At 37.6% G+C, this 25,526-nt stretch overlaps 1 protein-coding gene across 2 annotated transcripts in view; it reads right to left on the bottom strand.

Annotated features, from left to right (window-relative positions):
* The window catches only part of UBE3C (ubiquitin protein ligase E3C), a 78,081-nt gene extending 53,022 nt beyond the window's left edge, over positions 1 to 25,059 (bottom strand). The window contains exons 1-10 of one of the 2 annotated variants that reach the window (XM_030500380.1): positions 24,560 to 25,059; positions 14,211 to 14,264; positions 11,354 to 11,428; positions 10,521 to 10,667; positions 9,660 to 9,775; positions 7,964 to 8,121; positions 5,734 to 5,887; positions 4,753 to 4,961; positions 4,043 to 4,197; positions 2,527 to 2,714 (exon numbers count right to left, since the gene is read on the bottom strand). In XM_030500380.1, the coding sequence (XP_030356240.1) occupies positions 2,527 to 2,714; positions 4,043 to 4,197; positions 4,753 to 4,961; positions 5,734 to 5,887; positions 7,964 to 8,121; positions 9,660 to 9,775; positions 10,521 to 10,667; positions 11,354 to 11,428; positions 14,211 to 14,264; positions 24,560 to 24,625 (1,322 nt within the window). In that variant the 5' untranslated portion in view covers positions 24,626 to 25,059. The remainder of the gene's footprint in view (positions 1 to 2,526; positions 2,715 to 4,042; positions 4,198 to 4,752; positions 4,962 to 5,733; positions 5,888 to 7,963; positions 8,122 to 9,659; positions 9,776 to 10,520; positions 10,668 to 11,353; positions 11,429 to 14,210; positions 14,265 to 24,559) is intronic. The other variant, XM_030500390.1, reaches the window with a different exon arrangement.
* Between the last annotated feature and the right edge of the window lie 467 nt (positions 25,060 to 25,526).

Here is a 25,526-nt window from a genome sequence, read left to right as displayed (position 1 = left end):
TGAGCTAATGCAGCAACACCAACGTTGCTAACACCATACAGTATCATCATCGTCCAATCAAAAATGTACTGAGAAGCCACAAGAAGAAAAAGCATTCAGCTTTAGCGGACTGACATGTCTATACTATGAGTTTCTCATCTTTTTTTCCCCAAGAAGCAAAAAAAGCCTCAGAACTAAAACCAGTACAATTTGTTGTTTCCTTTCTTCCAAAGCATGTGTTAACTTTACCCTAATTTTCTTTACAGTTATTGAAAAGTTATTTTCAGTTACTACTTTCTTTAGATTCAGCACCTCAGTTTGCAGATTTGCAGCCTTTATGTTTTTAATTATAATTTTTTTCTATTACAGTTTTAAATGCTGTTAAATATTCATGGAATACTCCAGATTAAATATTGCAGGGATGGGGAATCTGTGGCTGCCCCATCCCTGGCAGTGTTCAAGGCCAGGCTGGATGGGGCTTTGAGCAACCTGGTCGAGTGGAAGGTGCCCTTGGTCGAGGGGTTGGAACTAGATGTGCTTTAAGGTTCCTTCTAACCAAACTATTCTATGATTCTGTGAAATAAGCGAAGTCTAACAAAAAAGGCTAACAAGCTTTTCTAACTTTTCAACCATATGACTGTTTCCAAACAGAAAATATAAGAGCATTTCTGAGCAATTAGATACATTAAATACGTTATTTCTGCTTAACTATTTCTACATGGTTTAATTGAATAGATACACATTATTCTGAATATTAAGTCATTTAAAAGTTAGTTACAAAAACAAGTGAAGCATCTTTCAAAAGACTATCGTTAAATTTGACAAACTATTCGGGCAATAAAAAAAAAAAATCATCAAGCAATTAAAAAAGTGGCAATTGATGAAAAAAATCTTTTCACTGTCTTTTGAAATGGCACAATATTTAGTACATGTAAAACAAGCATCAAATGTCCTTTGAAAAACACTCAAAAATGATGTTTAGAACAGCCGCTTGGTAACTCAGGCCAGGTCTCAAACGCACTGAGAAAGGACAAAAGATTCACACCTCCTGACATGATGCCTGGCAAACCTAGCACTTACGATTGATTTGGAAGCTAGAACTAGTAATTAAATATCTACTTTAATTTACTAAGTATCTGAATTAACTTCATTTTGACCACAAAAGTAATCTCATTGGTATTACTGACACAAATGTTAATATCTCTACTGCTTATTTCTAAAATTTGTACATTTAACTATTTTGGGGGTATTCAAAATTTGAAATTTGTAAATTGCTTTCTGTTATAAGATGTTAAGTAGAGCTTTCATAACTCCTGACTTTATCCAATGTGTAACTAGCTTGTTACCACAAATAACTGCAAAGACCCAATATAGCTTCTCAGAGGAAATAAATGCCATGCTCATACAATTAAAGTTCTGTGTGACTTTTTTATTCATTAAACACCCTTTTCCACACAGTTCACCAGCAAACGTTAAGTCAAAGCAGTGATGCGTTTAAACTCAGTAATTACTATCCAAGGCAATGTACTACTCGCCACAATAAAGCGGGCATACTAATTCAACTGCTGCTATGATCTTCAGGTCTCACATCCTGCTCTAATGCAATTAGTCTACAAAGAACTAATTACCCTAATCGAACAATCACAGTTTCACTGACATCTTACTTCCTCTAACAGCTATAAACACCATTGGGCTAAGATAGCACCTAATTAGTTTTCTGTATCACTGTTTACAATGCAGTTTGAATTATGTTTACAGCATTCCCTAAATACTTACTTTACTACCAGCAACTACATACTTACTCAAAACTACTTGCACCAGAGCAGTGTTAATACTTATGGGTCTTAGTCTGATAATAAAAAGGTCAAAAATGCACTTCCATTGTTAGTAACATTTGTGGTTTGCAGTCTTTGTAAAAGACCGCTGTACAAATTAACAAGTCTTATCTCCACCTCAGGTGCCAAAGCCTTTTCCAAACAATTAACAGTGATTTTCAACAGGTAGGAATAATTTTAATTTGTAGCAAGAGAAGCTTTGTCTATATATTACAGAGGGTAGTGAACACATTGGTTTCAGTGCTCAGCTAGCTAGAGAGACTGTGGAATCCGTACCACTGAAAGTTTTAAAAACAAGCTACACAAACTTCTGCTAGAATGACACTTAGCGCTGCCTCTGAGCAAGGGGATGGATAAACTCCTTTCAAGAATCTTTGCAATCCCTGTTTGTGTGTGATTTTCTGACCACAAACACTGATCAGTAGCTGTTCCATAGTCCTCAACTAACTTACTTGCAGCTCACTAAACAAACCAAGAGCTTACACTTCTGGATTTAGTGATTACTCCAGAGAGAGCACAAGGAACAAGAAATAAAATAAGAAACACAAAGAATCCACTCTTTGGTTTGCCTAGAATTATTATTTACATTTGAAATTATTTATTTCAGGTGATGATAGAAGAAAAAACAGAACAACATCACAGGCTATTTAAAACAAATCTAATAAAACCAATTTTAGATGTACTACAGTTCAACATCATTACTTATACTTGCCTGACTTTTGGCACCATCATTCGGTGTTGTACCATTAGCGTGTGGCAGATTGATGCCATCAGGGTAAAGACCTCTTCACTAGCTGAATCTCTCCAAACCATATTCAGTAGAGTGTTTGTCTGCTGCTTTGTGTCCAATTTCTTTAGACACTCCTCAGTTATGTACTGAACTGATATTCTCCCATCACCCTGCAAACATATTGAAGCAAGATTTGCTTTAAGTCTTTTTAAAGAGCAAGTATCCCCCTTTTTAAAAAAATATAGTATTTCAGAATTTTGCTAGAACTTAAGAGTTTTCTCATACAATAATTAAAACATAAGCACGTATGTATATCCCAGTAGCATTCTTAAAATTATCAGACCAAAGAGCCAACTTAAGTCATCTCTTCCCCCGTGACATCAGGGGATATGAAATCCAGGAATGGATGTCTACTGTAAGTTCCTTCATAAACAGTATTTTCACTTCATGACCATCAGTTAACAAACAACAAAAAACTTCAGGGTGGCTAATACATGTTTGGGTAGCACCAGAAGTGTATCTAGTCACCTCTTTAACATCACCAATATCTCTAAGCCACAAGAAGAATCTGCCAATATTTACATCACATATGGTATGTGCATATCTGGCATATTAAGTATTTTATTCACACTATCTTTGTAAAGATTTTGTGGTAACAGTAACACACTGCACCTAAAAATGTACTGGTAAAAGGCAGCATGTAAAATGAAATGTAAGTAGACATCACAGGAACAGTATCTCTTAGAAGAGCTGGTATACTTTTGCTTTCAACACTTAACCAATAAAATGCCAGAAGTCTTAGAATGCCTGAGAGAGACAAAAATCCAGAATTCATAGCTCGGTGTGGGGAGGCAAAATAATCTATGAGACTCTCCAACTTTGATTGTTCAAAGCCTTGATCCAAGTGTTAGGAAGTTAAAGTTATCGCAGATTCATTTAACTGGTGGAAGCTTATAGTGAAAGGTTCTGTTTATAATACAGTCTCTACACATTATTATACAAAGCTGGTGTTCCCCCTTTGAGGGCCTTCAAGGTAGTGGGTATATTTAAATAGAAAGCTAATTCTATGGGGTAAAGACAAGTTGGACTTGTAATATTTCCCTGAGAAAAAAAATGAACACACCAAGTTGGAAGATCAGATTGGTATGCTTCATGACATCTTAGCATCATCACAGAATTAAAGAACACAGAGAACAGCAGAGTCTCTGTAAAATACAGATTTAAAGAGAAGTTTGAAGTTTTTTGTTAAATAAAAGCTCTGTGCTTCAGCAGACACACTATCAGTACTTTAAGATTTCTTATTACAGTAAAGGTTTTGTTTTTAATGTTAGCAACTAGTTCCACTTGCTTACAGTGAGTGGCCATCTATCTTTTTAGAAGTAAACATGCTCCCTTCTACATGTAGCTAGAAAAATACTGGCCTTATGGCGATCGTGTTTTGCCTGTATTTGCTACTGCTATAATTCAAATTCATTCAAAGAAATTCTGTATTGCTTACTGGTGTAGTTGTCATTTTACTGATCTCTTCATCCTCATCTTCAGAATCACTGTTTGCATCTTGACAATTTGTACCAGCAGTAGACACAGGCAGCTGAGAGAGGTAAGTCTGGAGTACCCTCAAATACACAAGAAGTCCTTCTTCTGAAAGGGATCCTGTAGCACACACATTGAAATAAAAGATTGTTAGCCAGATCACACTGCACTATATTTTACCAGAAACACCTGACCAAAGCACATTATGCCAAATCTTACCAAATAAAGTGTCCTTTTTACCAAAAAGGGTAAGACTATCTAATAAAATATATCTCTCCAACACTTTTATCCCCAAACTGTCCTTTCTGCTGGGCAATAAACCACACTGTGGAAATATATAACATATATTTAAAGTGCATGTAGCGCTAAGACAGGGGGGAATGGTTTTAAACTGAAAGAGGGGAGATTTAGATTAGGTATTATGAAGAAATTTTTTACTGTGAGGGTGATGAGACACTGGCACAGGTTGCCCAGAGAAGCGGAGGCTGCCCCATCCCTGGCAGTGTTCAAGGCCAGGTTGGACAGGGCTTGGAGCAACCTGCTCTAGTGGAAGGTGTCCCTGCCCATGGCAGTGGGATTGGAACTGGATGAGCTTTAAGGTCCCTTCCAACCCAAACCATTCTGTGATTCTATGAAATATGAAAAAACAATGAATTTGCCATTCAGCTTTCTCACCCAAGTATGTTTCTCCAACTGTCAACACGAAGTAAAAAAGCCACGGAGCTTCATCACTTTTCCTTTCTGCTAATAATAGTGCATTCAGAAAGAGTTCATAAGGGAAAATGGTCTGCACATCAGCAAGCGCTGGAATGATGAAATGGAATATCTGATCTGTAAAAGGTGCTGCCAGAAACTCCTCTGTGAAGGCTGCAAAAATCTGCTGCCTGAAATGGAAGAAAAATTGTCTTTATAGAAAATACAGACAAAATTTCCCACAATTACATCCACAGAACAGTAGATCAATTTGCAAGTTTGAACACATCCATCAAGATGACTGTAAAGATGTGCTCCATTAATCCTCTGCTAATAAACCAACTTTCTCAGATTTCTCAAAAATTAACTACTTATACTACATCATTTTCCTGATGATCCTGTGTGTAACTTTAACCTTTAAACTTTTCATGAACTCAGAAAATCATTCTGAAGTTTGTTGTTTATAATCCTGAAATAAAAACTATATTAAAAAAACACAATTAGCCTTTTTTCCCCAAAAATACTACTTTAACACAAAACACTATCACATGTGATACAATCAGTCTGATTTTTGTTCCATCTGTCCACATACCTCATTCTTTCTGCTTGTAAGCTATGACTTCACTATTTCTCTCCATAAACCTCAGCTGTCACAAAGTTCTTTTTAACTCTAAAATTCATCTGCATGTAGCTGCATCTCTGCTCTCATCTGAGTTTTTCCACACTTATGTTCCTACATATTGTGATACCTGCTGTTCCCTATGCTGTTTACTGCAGTCTTCAGCATTTTATTGCCTTTATCTTAAACACACCTGAAACTACATTGTTCCATTGATGTACTGCATTGCCAAAAAGTCATTACTATTGCAAATAAATCAACAAACTGCAATAAAAGAATAGCTAGACACTCAAGAAAAACAATTAAAAATGAGTATACAAATATCTACTACTATCTTTATTTACCTTGCACCTTCTGGACAGGAGCTATATGTAAAGTGCAATGGCTTCAGAACATTCTCCAGAAGTATTTTTGCAATAGGGACTCGAGAAACATCAGAATACTCAATACTCGAGGGAAGCTTATTGTTAATTAACAAATAAAGCGACTTGTAGTAGCCTGCAAATAAGAAATATAACTTTTTAAATGCAGTATTATTTTTCTTTTCTGTATAAAGCAATTCATGTACTCAACATTAATTGAATGAATTTTATAATTCATTGCATGCAACTTTACTTAGGCAGACTTTTTACAATAGCCTAGCTCACACACATAACTAACAGCATATACCAGCAACCTCTTCAGAAACACCACTTTATGAAATCATAGGAAGATAACTGCATTCAGAGTCAATTTTATCTTCAAAGACCAAGCACTTCTGATGATGAAGTGAGTAATTTGATATTTTTAAACAGTGACCTATGAAGAAGATGTTCTCCTCTGAGTGACTCTAGTCATGTTTTTCACACCTGTCCTTCCACCCGTTCAGAAATTATGGAGTTTTCCTCTTCTCCAAAACATGACCGCATCACACAGGTAAGAGCCCAGTTGGCAGAATGTCTCAACTCTATAAAGAACTTGCTTTAGCAAGCCGAGGAACACAATTATTGTTTCCAAATCAAGGATCTCTCAGACAGTAATAAAATACATTGCCACACCAGCCAAAAAGACACGCGTAGAGGGTAATCTATTTTTGTCTCACTAAAGTACAAATGGAATCATGTGATTTCATTCTTCTTAAATCAACTTCCTCTTGCTCAATGAACTCCTAAAATACAAGTTCCACAGCTGCAGGAACAACTGTAAATATATAAGTAGCATCACATCACCGAGAGGTCCAGTCTAACACCCTTTGTCAGGGACTACCTAACTTGACATACAATGCAACAAGTGGAAGTTGCCACACAGGAATAATTTAGCAATGCTGACAAGATGCACATGGAAGACAAATCATATGCAAAAACGTATACTAATATAAGCTGACTATAGTTTCTTTACAAATTAACCATCATAAATTATTAGGAGACAGAACATTTGTAGTTGCACAGAACCGTTTCTTTTTGTTTACATTTTAAGTGATCAGAAAGCTGCACTTTTTTACTAAAATTAATGACCTAACATACTGATAAACTTTCATATATTGGTTGTGAGGACTAAATATTATACTCAAGGAACAAATATAAGTATCCTGGAAGATATAATATAGTAAGCAATAAGACAAACACAAACACTTCTATAGTTTTCGCTAGGCACAGGCAAGGAAAATAAATGCATTATAATACGAGTAATTCTTTTTACTCATAGTGACTTCAACATGTAGTAGTTAAAATCTAATCCTTAGTAACAGGATAAGATAGCCTAGTCCACTGAATGTACTTTAAAACTTACACAGAATTATTCCATCAATTATTTAATAAATTGGAAGGTGCTCTTTTTGTGTTATATACCAATGAAGCTGGATCCCAGATATTGGTTTCATAATGTTTTGTCCACAAGTTTTGATAACTCAAGCTGTGGTATCAGAAAGCCTAATTAATTTTTTCACACGTTCCCAGAGTAATAAGGTTTCTTCAAGACAAAACATAATTTTGGTGATAACTGCACAATTCATTAACTTCCGGTATGTTTGCACAGGTGTAACTGATTGCAGTCTAGCAAACAGTTTTGCTGATGATGGTATAAGGGAAATAAAAGCTAGGTCACCATCTCTTTTAAGGTGTCTCTAGTGTTAGGAGGGTGAAAAGGTAATGCCAATTTACCACAATAATGAATGTTAGTAGATATAGAGAACAGTACTGCAACATAATGCCCAACTTTTACACAACTAAAGCTTAGATCTGCTGTGGGTGAGAGGGTATGTAAACAGCTACTGTAATAAAACTTTTCTTAGGTAATATCCACCTAGTCTCAAAATCTGTGGTACAAGTCGGTATAAGTAACTTAGTAAAATATTCAACTGATAAACAGAATCCCCTGTTTATGAAGAAATCAAGACAGCAATCAAAAGAAATCAAACGGCAATTTCTCAAGCAGTCTTCTCATTACAAGCAAAACATCCATCTAACACACAGGTTGGTTAGTATATGCAGAACTGAATTCATTGCGTCTGTAGTAAAGCCAAAAACATGATTAAACAACATGGTCTTCAGGTATTACACATTTTGTTTAATTTTTGAGTATTTCCCGACTACTCACCTTTTTGAATCATGTAGTGCAAAATTTGTTCAATTAATGATGTCACATAGCTGACATCTTGTAAAACAGGCAAATACGTATTCTCAGATGAAAATACCTCAAGCATTCTCATAGGAAGTGCAACATTCAGACTGTCATCATTGCAATTTTGCAATAGCCTATAAATGAAACAAAAAAATTATTTAACAAGATATTTCTCTTTTTTCACCACAGGCATATGTACATTGATTTAAAAATAAAACTACAAAAACCTTTCACATTCTCCTTACTTAATTTTATTAGGTTTCCAAGTGTTCCCAAGTAGTTTAGCTACAGCTTTTTGTTGGCACCTTTTATAACAGTAATTCTTGATTTTAGGGTTTCTATGAATATGACACTCTTATCTCTAAATCCTACTAAATTCTTGCTGTCAACGACTTGAAAGTTTGGAGGTCTATTGCACAAACTGGAAGAGAAGCAAAAAACAACATGTTTTTCCAATATGTATTACCACCCATATTAAAAATGAAGCTATGAAAGCCCCAGAGCAATATGGGCTGGGAACAAACACTGGGGAACATTGTATTCATAACTAAAACAATGTGTCTTTGATTACAGACTGAAATATTACAAATACAACCATTCCTATCCTTTTAGAAAGTTGCTTATGAAACAACTACCAGTAACCACAAAAATGGTGAAAATTAAGACCCTGTTTAGAATTAAAAGTATTTGTTAGTATGAGATCTTTATAGGCACGGTTGCCCTAACAAAATGCCTCCTTAGCCATTCAGAAAGATGGGACCTGTCAGCAAAAATTTTGACACCATTGCTAAACATTTCACTAAACAGAAAAAAAAGATACTCTGACAAAATCTTTATTTTGCAGCTGCAGCTGCAATCAAACTACCATTTTTTGCTACGATATTACACAGTCATCTTCCTTTTTCCCCAGAGTATCAAAAGCTACAGCTTCTTATGAATCTGAACTTATCTCAGGGAAACACCTGTTTGGCTACCTGTCCTACTGCTCGCTCTCTGGGCTTTTACATAAGATTAAAGTAGCTCAGAAAGCAAGTATAGACACCCATCATCATGCTGGCAACATAACGTTAAGAAGAGCTGCTTCCTCCATTCTCTTAACTGGAGGGACACCTCTTCCGCTCCTTTTGTTTTCCCGCATCACCCAGTCAGAAAGGGAAAGAGTTGCATTTACAAAACCACATTTTCAACTGTAGTGAAAATGTACAATTCAATCCAGTGACACCACAGCTGTGGTGATGTGTGACTGATATGAGCAAATATATTGTTTTCTAAAACTAGGCTTTAGCTGCCAGATATTCAAGTCACCTTGATAGATGACCTTTCCATGATCCTCCCACTACAAATAATAAATGTACTGCCGAACCAAAAATGTAACTGCTTAACATGCTTTAAATTCAAAATGAAGCATGAAGAAAGGCATCTTAATTAACACTAGTTTTAAAACAAAATATATCCAAACCATATCCTTGGAAAGTCAATGGAGCTTCAGAACATTCCCTTGTTCTTACCTAGGAAAGTACCCTATACCATGGCCTACACATAAATTTAACATAAACAGTCCTCTCCATAAAACAAATTCACATTTAATTACCTGCTGCAAAAAGAAACAAACAAGTGCTCAACATAATTTCTGAACACTTTCTAGACAGTAGCACATAGGAAAAAAAATTACCTGCAACACAGCCCCAACAGTCTTTTTATTTGGAATAAGCAAGTAAGTCTGTCTGGACCATCCAATTGCTTAACAAACTGAGAACTCTGTTTAATTAAATTCTGACACATCCATACCTGGAAGAAGATGTGCATAAGTTTACTGTTTATAACAACAAGTTATATTATTTATTTCAACACAGACATAATACTGCAATCTATTTTAGATACCTTTGGAGGACTTACAAAACACAAACTAAGACAGCCTTGTTCAGCTGAGAAAAAACAATTGTTACACAACATAAAGTACACAACTGCTAGTACTAAACTTTCAAAGTTAACGCTGAATTACACTTCCAAAATAACTTTACTCGTGAACAAATTTATCTGTTAATTTTCTGTTTTTTAATAGTCATAATTCTTCAATGTCCATTATTAATATACACTATGAATCATAATTTGGGAAATTTGCAGTTACTTTGCAATTGATATGCCAGCATTACTGACCAGTGAGGAAATAAAACATAACACACACATCTTAAGAATGGCCAGAGGGCTAAGTGGAAAATATTGTTTACAAATTAAATTCTCACAGAATTATATTATTTTTAATGAATTACTGTGAATAATACAGGATTTTTCAAGGCTTCATTTCATAGATTTTGTGTGTGTGCACACAGGCACATAGAAAATCTAGTGGTAAGTTATTCTGTCTAAATGAAAAACAGCAGAGTGCAGGTCAGCAAAAGCCAGAATTCTTAAATGAATTTACGGAAGTGGTCAAAGCCATTTTTGCATCCATTAAAAATCTTTTAACTGAAAGAGTACTTTAAAAGTGCATGAAATAAAAGTACTACAGATCAAACTATGTGACAGTACTCACCAAACGCTTAGAATCCTCATTCTGTCTATAAAAAAAGAGTAACTGACGAACTAAGAGAGTCAAATTAGCTCCATTTGCCGTGGAAAAGGTTCCTCCAGATTGGGCCAGATTAGCACAGCGATCAAATTCACTTCTTTGGATAGAGTACTTAAAAATAAGACATGCATCAATACATCAGTAATGGTTATGATTTAAAATAGAGATGCAAAATTTTAAAAACTTCATTTCAGGTTCCCATCTAAAGAGGCTGAAAAGTAGTAAAACAGATACAACACATATTTGTTAAGCTATCAAAACACACACACACTATCATAAAGCCATAACCGCTTTCTGTAATTCAGAAAGTACACATTGCAACAAATTTGTTGCCTTTCAAGTAAAGAATATCACATCTAATATTTTCATCTAGCTTACTCAACAAATACTAGCAAATTTAAACAGATACAACTCTTCATTAGTATAATCTATGAACAGCATCTTAGAAAGATATATTTTTGACCCAAAACTACCACCTTAGCTATATTTGCGGGGAAAAGCTCCACTGGTGTGTGAACGCTGCTAATACCCAGCTGTTTTCATTTGCTTTGTCAGCTCAAAAAAACATTGCATAATCCCACTGAAGTCCACTGTCACATCCATGCTTTGCGGAATCAACATCCAACTACTAAAATACTGAAGTTCAAATAAAAACGCCAAGAGGGAAAAAAGAACTTCCAGTTTGTTGGCACACACAGTACTCAAAAAGGTGAAGACTGTTCAATGGAGTTATTTATTACTAGCAAGTCTCACTTTCAGCAAAATTGCTCTACATTTCTAAATAAATAAGTACTTACTTGGTGTTTTCTGTCTCTGTACCCTCTTACAAATGACTGGATTATTATTGCATTTTTCAGCCTTCGCCTTTCTTCCTGTGAAGCAAAGCAAGAAAACTGAAAATCAACGTTGTTCAACACTGTTGAGCCGACTCCAATTTCTACCATTTTATCAAATACATTTTTATTCGAAAGGATTCTTTAATGAAAAATAAGCACTAATCATTAGTAAGGTAAAGACTTTTAAGGTTTGTATCCAACACACATAAATCATGGAGAAAACTTTTTGGTTTTAAATGTAAATTTACCACTAAGATATTGCAAAAGAACTTTTAATACTCAGTAAGTATGTAATACTAAAGATATAAAACCAAACACATTTGTATTTTATTAGACAAAGTCTTAATACTAAAATATTGAAGAATTCACCAAACTCAGTGTCAACATTTTTCTTTCATGCATGCATCAGCTAATACCGAAGATCTGCTTACTTGTATAGTAAACATATATACATATTAAAAAAATATCAGTATTATGAAGCTGGTGCAGTTTAAATATGGGGGCTAGGGGACACCAACCAAACTAACAACACCCAAAAAAAATTCAGTTATTTAGAGACAGTAGTGCTGTGAAAAGCAAAATGAGGTTTAATGCTTTAAGCCCAGGAGCACAATATGGAAATTAATAAAAATTCTTGGTCTCTCCTTCAAACCAGAAATATAAAGTGAGTCATTTTATGATGTTGTCCTCAGTAGCTAGAAAGAGTAGTTAAAATCATCCCTTTCTAAGGAACTGAAAGCCAGCTTGTTTAAGGTACTATGGAAGGAGCATTTCAGCAAGTCCCCTGGTAACACTCCAGCATATCCATCACAATTAATATCTAAGGGAAGCAGCTGCTGTAATTAGGTTTCTAATAAAAGTCCATATAGTTTCTTATGGGATGAAAGAGGGTAGTAAATAAAAGAGTTGCTTGTGAACCTAGAGCTACTAAGAAACTACGAAGATCGAGAGTAAAAAACAGAGAAGCCTGCTTAGGTAACAGAAATTTTAACCTAATCAATCCTCAAACTACAATAGGCTCATAATTCTGAGGGCCACCAAGTAAAATAAAACGTCAAAATGTTTCTATAAGTTTTGTTAAAATACATTTGGGAAAGTTCATATGAATTTTCAACACGCAAAACCTTGATTTCTAATTTATTGGCCTAGAAAGACACATTCAACTTAAGAACTTAACCTGAACTGACCAGAGAAACACCAGATGAAATTGCTATCCAATGCCTATTTTATTTTTCCTGGAAACCCTGGTTCCTAAAGCAATTTATCTGAATAAACATATACTTGAAAGATACTAATTACCACTAAAGCATGGACCAACATCGAAATTTTGATAGGCCAAAGGATGTTTTTCTCTCCAAAGTATGTAACAGTAAAAGCGCAAAGTATGGGGGCAAGCAGGAGAGAGTTTCAATTACAGAGGCACTGTCTCTTCACAATCACAATGTAATGCTTGACTAAAAAGTAGGTATGTTCTCCTTTTCTCTAGGTACAGGTTTTATCTTAGAATACATAATTGTCAATTAGTGACCCATAACTGCAAACATTTTAAGTCTGAGGTCACTGCTAAGATTCTGCTACAGGCATTGTTTTAAAAGCCATAACTGTTTTTATTCTCAGGAGTCATTCATTTTGTAAGAAACTGATATATGCCATAGAAAATTGTTGTGTGTGTGTCTGCACATACACAGACACAAATATATGACTCTGCACCAGCTTTGCAGCAGGCAGAAATAAGCAACTGAATGGCAATATATGGTGATATGTAGTAAAAAGTTTATAAAGCACAGAAAAGTCTTTTTGCATATGTTGGTAAGTATACAATGATCCTAAATTGATTCTTAACATCATTCTAAACTAACTGGTTAAATCCTAGTAACTTCATACTTAAATTTGGTCCATAATCATACAGCCAGGTTGGAAAGGACAAAAAGCAGTAACTGTCCTCAGAAACAGAGGAGCCACTGCAGAACCTGTATGTAATCTAGCAAGGATCAAGCACACCTTGCAGGGCCGAAGAGCTGTTTTCCTGATTAGCATGAAACCTACATAGTTATACCTTTTGAATAATTTTTAAGACCAACTCAAATCAGAGGGGGGAGAAAATTACAAAATTAACATACTCACTTAAATTCCATACTACTCAATTTTGTTTTCATATTGCATATATATTCATGTTTTAAAACTGGAGGGTTTTCCTTTCAGTGTCTATTCCTTCTTTGCATTATTCCAGACTGAATTACCCATGGCAGTAAGCTTCTATCACAAACCAGTATTAAGGTTTCCTTCCTCATACATCAACTTCTCTTCGCTTCCCAATTACCAGGTGATTTCAAAGCACTTTTGGATGCATTTAAACATCACTGTTGTGATTTTACCTTCACAGAACTGAGGCATGCACTAGGGGAGTGTATTACTGAAGGTCATCCAAGAAACCATAGCAGAACCGAGAGGAGAAGACAGTTTGCTGGGACCAACCCATAGTAACAGAATGTGGACAAGGCAAAAAATGCAATTTACTAGCCAAGTACCTATCTTTTCTCAACAAAGACTAGATCAAATGAGCACCAAAATATAAGGGAGAATTCTCTTTGCACCCAGTGCATGCTTACCTTCTTTTGAGATGAAAACTACCTTCTGAGAAGCACCTTAAAAGCAGTCAGTTTTTAATTCTAGTATACTAGAAGACTATATAGGACTTGCAAACTGAAACAAAACATTCCTGAAGCAAGTAGACTGCAGCAGGAGTACTTTGGAATGTAAATGTTACTACATCAAAGAAAAATCCAGTGTGCATGCAAACGCTTATGGTCTACTTTACCTCTCGTTTTCTCCTTTCTTCCTGAGTACGATGCAGGAGAGAAGCCTTTTCTTCCTGTAAGGCACAAATAAAGGTACTATTGCATTTTCATTCAAACATGATTCAAATGTGTTCATTATATTTAATGACTTTACTTTGAGGATTGTTCTCAATACATAAAACATTGGAGAAAAGTGTTAATCGTTTTCCGCACTTACAAGTACATGTAACACAGCCCTCTCAAAAGCAGTGACAGAGGGAAGTTATGTAAAAAGAAAAAGCACAAAGAGCAGCAAACTGTACTGATCCCTTTCCAAGTCTGTATTCTCAGCATCCCAATAACGTAGACAAACATCATCCATGCACAAATGGGGGAACTCAAATATAATAAAATCCGAATCCTACCAGGTAACACGAAATGTTTATAGTTTTCCTTGCTTGGAGCGTATGTAAGTCATTGGCCCAGGTGCATATAGCAAGTTGTGGCACATTCGAAGTTATAACATACTGTTCCAAAACCCAATGCTTTTGTCTAACTTGCAAGAAAGCATTCAGCTCTTATATTTACTTACCCTTTTCCTCAAAACTTGTCCAGAAAAGATGTCAAAACAGACTTGTGTAACATAAATGGCAGGAATTGTTTCTTTTACAATTTTGAACTCTTCACCCAAACTAAGGCTACAAACTGCAACTTTCAGGACAGCGATCTTTCCAATAGAGAAAAAGGAAAGAATACTAAAATATTCAAGAGACCTCTGAAGAACAGCACCATTACAATAGAACACCTGTGCATTAGCTTTTAAAACACACTCTTTAATCAGTACACATCGACTACAAAATATAAACAAAGTTTTATTTGCAGGAACCTCTTACTGGATGGTTTTCCAAGGAAATATACAAAATTATTCCTTTTTGATGCAGAGTATTCAGCTCCTCCTCCAGGCAATAAGAGTTAAAAGTACCCTGGCACCTTTCCAAATCCAGTCTACAACAGACAATGGGTTTAAGGAAACTGTTTTCTTTTTTTGTCTCTGACACATATGACTACTTCCCTTTTCTCCCTTATGCCTTTTTTATTTTAGAGAAGAAAAACAATCACACTCAAGCTGAAAATGTATCTGACTACACAAAAATAAATTTGAAGCTAGCAAACAAATGTTTATAAAATATTTACCCACATCTAAAACAACTGTGCTGGAATATTTTCAATGTCTATATGCAGATACAAAAATACGAGCCAGAACTCTTCTGCCCTTTTTTTTTTTTTTGATGACAGAAAAAACAAGGTAATGATTTTCCTTTTTTCTTTAGGATAGAAAACAATTTAACGCACATCACCAAGAGAGAATCAAAAGAAAAGAAAAAACATAGATGCAAGAAAGGAATTTAAAGTTTGGTTTGTATTTTTGATCACTTACTGCAGCAAGCCTAAAGAAAAATCCCACAAGAAGGTTAACCATCTTTTCCTCTAAAGGCAGTATTTACAGCCAAAGACACCACTAACTACAGCTATTGCCCTTTAAAGACAAGGGTTTTCCCACAGTATAAACAAATCATCATAAAATCCATACATAAGACAGTGTATCTCCACCCCAGCAATAGGATGGCTCCAGGTCTGCTTGGTAACATGAGGCAAGAGGTTCTGACCTCATACACAAAAAAGTCAAAATAATGTACTAAATTAAGAAATAACCAACAGCTTGAAGTTTCAGGACTTCCCTTCTTTTTCAACAGCTGATACCCAATGCATTCAAGAAGTTAGTAAGAGGTTCCTATTTAGAAGTGATCACAGTGACATCTCTTCAATGTGCTTGGAGAGTTTCATTGTGCGGGCAGCACCATGTAGACAGCGTTTCTGGCTTAGAAGCAAAGCTGCTGAATTTGTCCTTACACTTCAGAGCAGATTGAAAGAAAAAGCAAAATAATGTACAGAAAAGGGACAACAAATTGCTACACGTGAGTGGAGAATGTTACAAAAAAATACAAACAGTAAATGCAAGGGATTAGTAGATAAAGGAAAATAAGCAGCAAGAAGGCTTATCAGAAACAAGTAATTTTAAGTATTTGGAGAGGAAGGGATATTATTAGAGGGCACTCAGTCTATCACCAGCTTTGAACTGATCAGAAATTGGGCCTCTTTGAAGCAAGCACTCTTTAAACCAATCCACTTTTAAAAACTTGTCGTGGTTTAAGCCCAGCCGGTAACTCAGAACCATGCAGCCACGCACTCACTACCCCCTTTCTCCTCCCCCCGCTCCCGGAGGGATGGGGAGGAGAATCAGAAAAATGTAACTCCCACGGGTTGAGATAAGAGCAGTCCTGCAACTAAGGTATAATACAAAACCACTACTGCTACCACCAATGATAATAATGATAAGGGAAATAACAAGGGGAGAGGATACAATTGCTCACCACCCGCCAACTGATACCCAGCCCGACCCGAGCGGTGATCAGGGCCTTCCAGGTAACTCCCCCTGGTTTATATACTGGGCATGACGTGCTGTGGTATGGAATACCCCTTTGGCCAATTTGGATCAGGTGTCCTGTCTCTGCTTCTTCCCACCTTCCCCTCTTCCCTGGCAGAGCATGAGACTGAGAAAGTCCTTGGTCGGAGTAAACATTACTTAGCAACAACTAAAAACATCGGTGTTATCCTCGTTGTTCCCAGGCTGAAAGTCAATAACACAGCACTGCACCAGCTACTAAGAAGGAGAAAAATGACTGCTATAGCTGAACCCAGGACAAAAGGTTTGATTTTTTTTTTAGTCAATGTCACATACTTGCTTTGAGTATTTGTAAAGGAGAACACCAACTATTTAAAGGACAAATTAGATACAATAGAGGAACTCTCTTAAGACAAAGAATAAAATATTCAGGTAAGTATATCCCACCTTTAAAAAAATATCATCGGTCAAATACTAGTCTTGTAAACAAGACACAGATAGACCAGAAACACAAAGGAATGGAATCAAAACTATGGCTAAAGAATATATTTAAATTAAATGCAAAAGAAATATATCTCCTTCAGAGTTACTCAACCCAATGAGAATACACAATCTCTTCAGAAATTAAAAAGTAACAGCAGATACGCAGCAGAAAATAAACCTGCTGCAGGAAAAAGATAAAAAGAACTATGAAACTATCTTTCTTTACCTACAAAGCATCCTAACAGAATTATTTCTTAAAGACAGCTAACTGCACAGTCATCCCTGAAATCCTCCCTGCCTTGCCTCTTAATAAAACAGCACAGTGACAAAAAGCTAAACTCAGTGGCTGTTGCTCTTTGGCTGGTTGTGAATGACGACAGCATTACAGCAAGTGATGTACGTTTGACAACTCCCATCTGTATGGTCACATGACTGCTGACAGCTACAGCTGCTTTTGCACCACCCCTTCCTGCCTACCTACAGGCAGAGCTACTCACAGTATGAGATCATCTGACAGTAACTCCCAAAGATCACACCTATCTCATTCCTACTCCACATCAGCCTTTCCTCGCTTCTGCAATAGTCATGCTGTTTTCTTTCTTCACCTGCCAAACAGACAGAGGTCAGGTATCAAGTCTACTTATCAAGGTAGCCAGGCAGACACTTTAAGTGGAATGAAGCATCAGCTTTGTCTTGATTCCTTCAATCCTAACTCAAAGGAGTGAAAAACCATTTACTGAATCAAATTCCCAACACTTCTATGATATAGTCGTCTTTCTTCAGGAGCTCAACCTCCGAAATGTGGAACAGGGAATACACTGTCTGCATGTTTTGTGCAATGTTTAGTGTATTACTAGCAGTCCTTTTCCTGTCTGCTCCTTCCGCCAACAGAAGATATTGGTAAAGACAACCAACCTCAAGCTCTAGCACGCAAGCCACAGGACCATGAAAAGCCCAGTTTGAGAAGTTTTCTTCACCAAATATGTGAGTCATGACACAAAGAAACAAGACAGCAAAGAAACAGTATGTGACAGCAAAACACAATGTGACATTACAGATGGTGACTCAAAGAATAAGACAGAAGGGGGAAAGAGGTGAAAACAAGGAAGCAGATGGAGGACAGTGTACAGAAAGGAAAGCTTGTGACTACCATCAAAGAAACATCAAGTAATATTTGAAATGTTAATTTATACATCAGGATAAAACTGCTATGTACCACATGATTCACCACACCAAAGTTCAAACTCACATCACTGCTCTAACAGACCGGTTGATGAGAACAGCTGCATCTGACAGTGTAACAATGTCAATGTCAGCGCTTCAGAAACTCCAGTTAAATACATAAGGAAAAGATAAACAAATTAAAATTGCTTTCTTGTCCTCATATTGCTGAAATACACTCTTCTGCTGCAAGAGCATGTTTACACAACTCCTATGCTTTACACATCCTAGGCAAAGACTAACTAAGGTAACAAATGATATATATTATATATATACACAAACAATGAGTCTTCGCATTTTAACTCTTTGCATTGAGAGTGATAATACATTTTCAGCCCTCCTGGCTCAAAATTCAGGTTCAGGAAAAAAAATGTATACATAATTATCTTTTTTCAAATACTTCTAGTACTTGTTGACTCTTTCAAAAAGCCACAAGGGTTTATTTTCTTTCTGTAGTTGGGAATGCTACTCTATTTAGCATTACAATAGAACATTCAAAGTACAAGGCATGACTTTTAGGAAATTTTCACAGAAAAACAAATAAGCACTTAATCTTTTAATTTTGGGGGACAATCATAAAATCTTGTATGGTTTTCATCTACAAAACCCAAGAACTTGCATCTTTTTTCTTTCCTTTAAAAAGAGGAACATGACTTTTCATCTGAATTTAGCTTGAACTACATAAAAATCAATAACAACTCCCAAACCAAATGAAGTGAAGCAATTCAAAGAATAACATTCATTTTAACACAATTATTTATCAAGTTCAACAAATAAAAGGAAGATTTTACATTTACTTCTAAAGAACAAAGGTGAACAATGGGAGACACCCTCATCTAAAGTGGTTCTCAAGAACGTTCTGAGTAAAACATGTTCAGCAGCTTGAAAAACTCTGCTTCAAACCAGTTTGTGACTCTTCATATCGCTGATAATTTACATCATAATTGAGTTTATATGTAGAGTACACCATCTTCCAGAAGAAGGTATTTTAAAGTACTTAAAATATGCCCAGGAAGAGGCACTTGGCCAGGGAAAGCCTGGCCTCACTAAAATCAATGTCACAGTGCCTGCTAGAAAACATCTCGGCATGTTAGCTCAAATTTTACTGTAGGATGTAGGGAGTATCTGAAACCACTTTTATCACAGTAGTTAGAAAGCCACACACAGTGGAACCAGGACTTGACTGGAGGCTCTACAGGCCAAATGAAATGCAAGCAAGTTGTTTTTAATTTTACTCTGTCTCTACTATGATTTTTAAGATGTATATTCTATGCATCGTTGTAGTTGACAGACTTCATTTTCTCAGCATCAAGCAGGAAAAAACCATATCTATAAAAGCAGAGTTTTTTGTTTTGAATTTGAGAAAACCGCACATCACAAAATAATAGTGTAATCACTGCTGCTAGCTAACTACAACTCCATCATCCATAGCTTCCTTTGAAACAAGGAGAATTTTAAATGTCACTGAGAGGGGAAAAAGTCCACAAGACCCTAGTATGCATTAATTAATATAGTTTCCTACTGACATACAATCATTATTTTACAACCTGATGATCTCTACACCACAGATATGAAATTCAAAGAATATTTCAAGACTAAGCTTTGACATTTCAGTGTCTGAACAAAACACAGTTCTGACTCAGAATGAGGTATGTACTTGCGTAAGGATCTACGCCATTTGCCTTCCAGGGCAAAGGTCTTATGGAGCAAAGCAGTGCAATTTGATCCCACCATTCAAAAATAAACTGTAAATTTGTAACTGTAATCTAGAAATCCTGTACTATAAATCCCTAGCACCATTTCCTTTCCAATGGTGACCTACTGTAGGTTCAAATAAGACACAGTAAAAGAGTAATTCTTCCTAACTGAAGTTAGTAACAACTTTCCCCAATCAGTAAGAAAGAAACAAAACTATTTTTGAAATCGGGCCCATCACTGCTTAAATCCTGCAGACACCTATCACTATAAACAACCCCAGATCTCTTCATGCACTGGCAATCTTAGAGCCTACTGTTTTTAAATCATTAATTCTTATTCCTTGAGAAGTTACTTAAATTGTAGAATACAGACAACAAAGAGCAAATAGGGTACTTCTAGAGTTCAGAGCGGGGCAGGGGGAGAATATAAGGAATCTAATGCTTAATGTTATGCTATTAATACAAGAAAGTGTATCAGTAACTACTAAAATAAAATTTAAAAAAAACTTTGTAAACTGAATATATTTGATTATTAAAAATGTCCATGTTGAAAGAAATTACAGAGACTTTTTAAAATACAGATGGAGTCATCACTATTTGTTCATTAGTTATTTTCCATGTCTTCCACAAAAAAAACAAAACCGAAAACCAAAGAGAAATTCAGTTAAGTTGGTTTCACTTTCGCTGTCTTGACAGTGCTAACTCATCTGTATTACAAATTCTCTAAGAATACTCTATTTAAAATAGTCCTGGGATTTATAAAAGTGTGGTTTAAATATCTCAAGTGATATTGTACATTTGACTTCATAATATTCTTTTAACCATTTTTCCTGCTTAAAAGCTTACAAAATGTCATCAATACATTTCACAACCTAAACAAACCATGTGGAGCTGCAGAGCCCCTTGTACATCTCAACACAGGTACAGGGATCCCCTGCATGAATGTACTAAAGGACTAAAGCATTGTTTTTCTTAATGCTGATAAAGTTAATGAAGGAATGCTAGGCTTGACTGTACCAAATAAAGCTGATATGGTTAAACAGATTCTGCACTCTCCCACCAAGAATCCAACTTCATGATAAAATTAGTGAAACCTGTCAGCTGCCACCAGAAGGCATGGTGACACACCACCTTCAAGAAGTATGTTCACTATAGGGGATGCAACGGATAGAGTGGGAACCACCCAGGTGAAAGACCATCTGTTTCAGTCCACTGCACAGTTAGGTTGGGTTAGCTCCATGCAAACTGCCCCCCCAAAATAACTCTCTGTTTTCCTGCCTGACACACCGCAGAAATTCCACAGCTGCAGCCTTTTAGGCAATAGTTCCTGTCCTATACGATAAATCCGCAACTAATTCAAGATGTTCAGATATTGTACTACAGTAACTACCCATTTCTGAAGGCTATTTTACTTCAGAAGTAAAAAAAATGTTTTGCCAGTCACGATTAAAACTAAATCTGAAAATATCTTTTGAATAGCCTTATAAAGCATGGAATCATGTTTTAAAGGTGACAAGAAGCAACCATAAAAATTAAAAAAAAAATAAATAAATAAACACAGTATCTACACCCCAAACACATAGACAAGTAATGCAAATCGTCCAAATGAATCAGCAGATTTTTGAAAGTTGGTATGGAGCGAAAATTCCAAAAACTGACAATACTGCCTCTATATTAACACTTATGTACCATGCAATATTAAAACATTACAATAATCTTCTGAAAGGATCAGTCACTGTGATGGTCATTTTGAGAACATTCATTTTTCAATCTGGGCTTTTAAAAAAAACTAAATGACACTTAAGACTACTTTTTTGGCAAAAAGGCGCCATGGATTGAAGTGCATCTTTACAGCATCTGCAATTCAGACCATCATAACACACATGAACATAAGATGCAAACAGTGTAAAAACAAACCCAAAGCTGTCTGCTTTTATTATTCAAAAATGCCATAAAAGTTAGTGCTGAGAAAGCACACTAGATTCAGTACCTTTCTAACTGCCACAATGCCGTAAGTCCCCAACTATATTTCTATCATTGTGCTTATAACCATAGCACTTGCTGATGTCAGCCCCTCATGAGGCCTAGGGAAACACCACAGACACAAACGGCCATGTCAGACAGGGTATCAACATGTGTGACCCATGACCAACATAGTTACTGGTTGCAGCAGCATTTATATTAGCAAAACCATGATTTTAATAGTCAGATTTGCTGATCATTTGGTGTGGTTGTATCCACACCAAGAAGACTATGATTACATCTTTAGCACTGGAGTCCCTGCTTTCGTAATGGAAGAGTTTCACTAATGTGGCTACACAGGTGCAACAGCATTTGGGCAACTTCCCCAAACTCGGTAGAAAGTTATTCTTAGCATTAAGCAGCCTGCATAGACATTCTACAAGTATTTCTCAGTTGTGCTTTATTCCCCCAAAAGAATCAAAATAGACAGTGTTAAGCATCCAGATAACTAATAGAGCATCGCAGAGATGCAGAGCTATAACTATATGCTGCATCTTTCTAAAATTACACACATTCGGGAGGACAAGGGGGGTTGTCAGAGAAGTATTTTTTTTCCATGTGCACAAAAAGCTGAAAGAAAACACTTTAAAATTCAGCCATCTGTAAAACCGAAGCCTATAGGTATGAGAAACGTGATCACTAGGAGCCTGTGACGTGAGATAATGAGAAGCTCATGGAACCCCTGCAAACGCTTGCCACACCAATCTCTGCTGTAGTATGTTTACATAGAAGTTCAGGTAAACTGCAGTTTTAGAAGTAATTTTTAGTACTGTTTATATAAATTCTTTCCTTAGTACTGTACACAGTTTTTGAAAACAAGCTGCTATTTCAAGGGCATTCTACAATGTCCATATAACCAAAGCTGCAACAAACTGATGTGCACTGATGCAGCACTAGCACTTCAGTGTACCAGTGTAAAATCATGAAATCTGTGGGCTAGTCAGCATCAATCTGATCATGAAATATGACCTCTGGATTGGGCACAGTGAAGGTTGTACATCAATTTCAGTCTCCACCTCCTTTAGTTTGTAATATGTGCCGTTGGCAACTTTTACCTGTATAACACTAAGAAATTTGCCCCATATAATTAGATAAAATTCTGATCACTTTTCATTTAGAGATCAGTCAGTGTAAAAAAAGATGACAACTGTTGTTTATTTCTGTAGAAGGAAACATGTTCTGCAAGAAACACTATCAGCAAGTCAGTGTCAAAAGATGCAAAGTACCTGACGGGTACAGCTGAGGACAAGGGCCTGTCCTGCCAATTTCAGCTGGGGACTATTTATGGTATTTTTGCCTCATGTAATGCCACTGTATGTAGTCTAATGCACAGAAATGTCTTAAGATAAACAGAAAATGATTCAGATGAAAAGTTGCACAATTTAGATGCAGTTCTGTTACACATTCTCTTTAATAAATTATGTGAGACAACACACCAAAATGCAAACTTCACTGTGATTTTAATATCACAAGGTGCTGTATTTTAGCTCAAGTTTCCTAACAGTACTGCCAAGCCTTAAAAGTTTTAGAGATCCCAAGATGCTTACAGTGCACACTAACAAAAATTTCACAGTTATTTTTACCCCATTAAGATTTTAAAATACTAATGAAAACTTACTAGTTTCCCATGCAATCACGTCCAATGACAACATAGGGAATCAGTGTTTTATATAGTGAAATAAAGTGACCCTTATAAATCAGGCCACTTCTAAAAACACTTTGTCCTTACCCTTGTTTTTTGGTACTTCTATACTCTTCAGAGCTTGACTAAACATTTGACTACCCTGTCCAACCAGCAAGATCTAAACAGACCATTTCATTCTCTTCCATCGATAAATACAAGGAGATTCAATAGTCTAGTACAGCAGACAATTAACTGCTGCTCACTCTGCACACAACTAATTGACTGAACGTAAACTTGACAGAGAAGAGCTAAACCTGTGACCCGGCCACCCTCACTCACGTGGATGAAGCCTCCCCCAACAATTTGCTTTGATCCCGAGTTGTATAAGGCTGTTCCCTGCCATCCCTCCATCGAGGCGGGTCCACGCAGGACTCTCCCTCTGGAGATAAATGACAGGAGATGCGCAAGTCCTTCCCTCCTTCACCCCACGAGCCCTAGAGACGAAGGGCTCGGGAGGTGCCACCAGCCACAACAAACCAGACTGCTCGCAGGGAAGACGAGCGAAGGAGACATTTCCTCGCTTCCCACAATTCTTACTACACTACAAGCCTGGGATGATGTGTGTGGCCTGATTAAAAATAAAAAAAAATAATTAAAAAATTAAAATAAATTAAAAAAAATAACAACACAGAGCCAGGGACATCAGAGATAAACACATCATCAGGAGGGGAAGATTTTTTCCCTCTCTATTAAACCTTAGTCATAGCTGCTCCCATTTTTGAAGGCCCAATAACGATAATACACGAAGGCAAGGCAGGCTTGGGACGAGGGAAACCGACACAGACACAAACGCGGAGACAGATAGGCACCGTTCCTTACCTTCTTACTCGCTCCTCCGAGAGACACCTTGGGCCTTGTTTTGAAATCCCCTTCAAAGCTAAACATGTTTACAGCTTATCCCATCTAGAGCGGGGTCCGGCCCCCCGAGCTGACCCCGCCGAGGGGGCGCGGGCCAGCTGGCAGGGACAGCGGAGGGGCCGGCCCCGGGGCGGCACGAACCCCCCGGCTGGCACCCCGCGGCCCGCCCGCCGGCGAGGCCAGGCGAGCCCCGCGCCGCCCCCACCGCCCGCCCCCGCGGGGCTGCTCCCCTCACGGCGGCCCGGCTTCCCCTCTCCACTCCCCCCCGCCGCGGCCTTCGCTTTCCCGGTCACCCCCTTCCTGACCGGCGGCGACGGCTGAGTGTAATGGGAGGGAGAAGGAGGAGGAGGAGAAGGAAGAGGGAGGGAGCGGAGGAGGAGGGGGCTGGCGGTGCTGCTTCACTTGCACTGGGGGAGCAGCCGGCTGTGGAGAGAAGATGGCCGCCGCCCGCAGCCTACCGGGCGCGCTCGCGGGGGCCGGGCGCGGCGGCGCGCGCACCGCCCTCAACCGCCGGGGCCGCGCCGCCCGCGCGCGCCGCTGGTCGGCCTCTGGGCGGCAGCGCCTCGGTCCGCGGCGGCACCGGCGGAGCGGCGGCGGTTCGCGGCCTGGCACCACCGCCGGGGCCTCCCCGCTGCCCGGGCCTAGCCACCGGCTTGTGCCCACCCGCCCGCTGGAGCCGGCTCCACAACAGGCCCGACGGGCACCCGGTTTGTCCCGGCTACGAAGGTTTCATACAAAGCTTGTTCCCATGTTAAATACGAGCGTTGTGAGGGTGTGCTTCAGTGGTGGCCTTGGCAGTGCTGGGGTAATGGTTAGACTTGACGATCTTAAAGGTCTTTTCCAACCTAGCTGATTTTATGCAGGAGTGTTTGGAGCTGGATTTGGAACCATTGGTCTGCCTACACCACAGCCTGGCTGCAGGAAGGAC

Source organism: Strigops habroptila, chromosome 1 (assembly GCF_004027225.2).
Source record: "Strigops habroptila isolate Jane chromosome 1, bStrHab1.2.pri, whole genome shotgun sequence".
Taxonomy (NCBI): domain Eukaryota; kingdom Metazoa; phylum Chordata; class Aves; order Psittaciformes; family Psittacidae; genus Strigops; species Strigops habroptila.
Note: the sequence above shows the minus strand (reverse complement) of the source record. Positions and strands in the feature narration are given on the sequence as shown.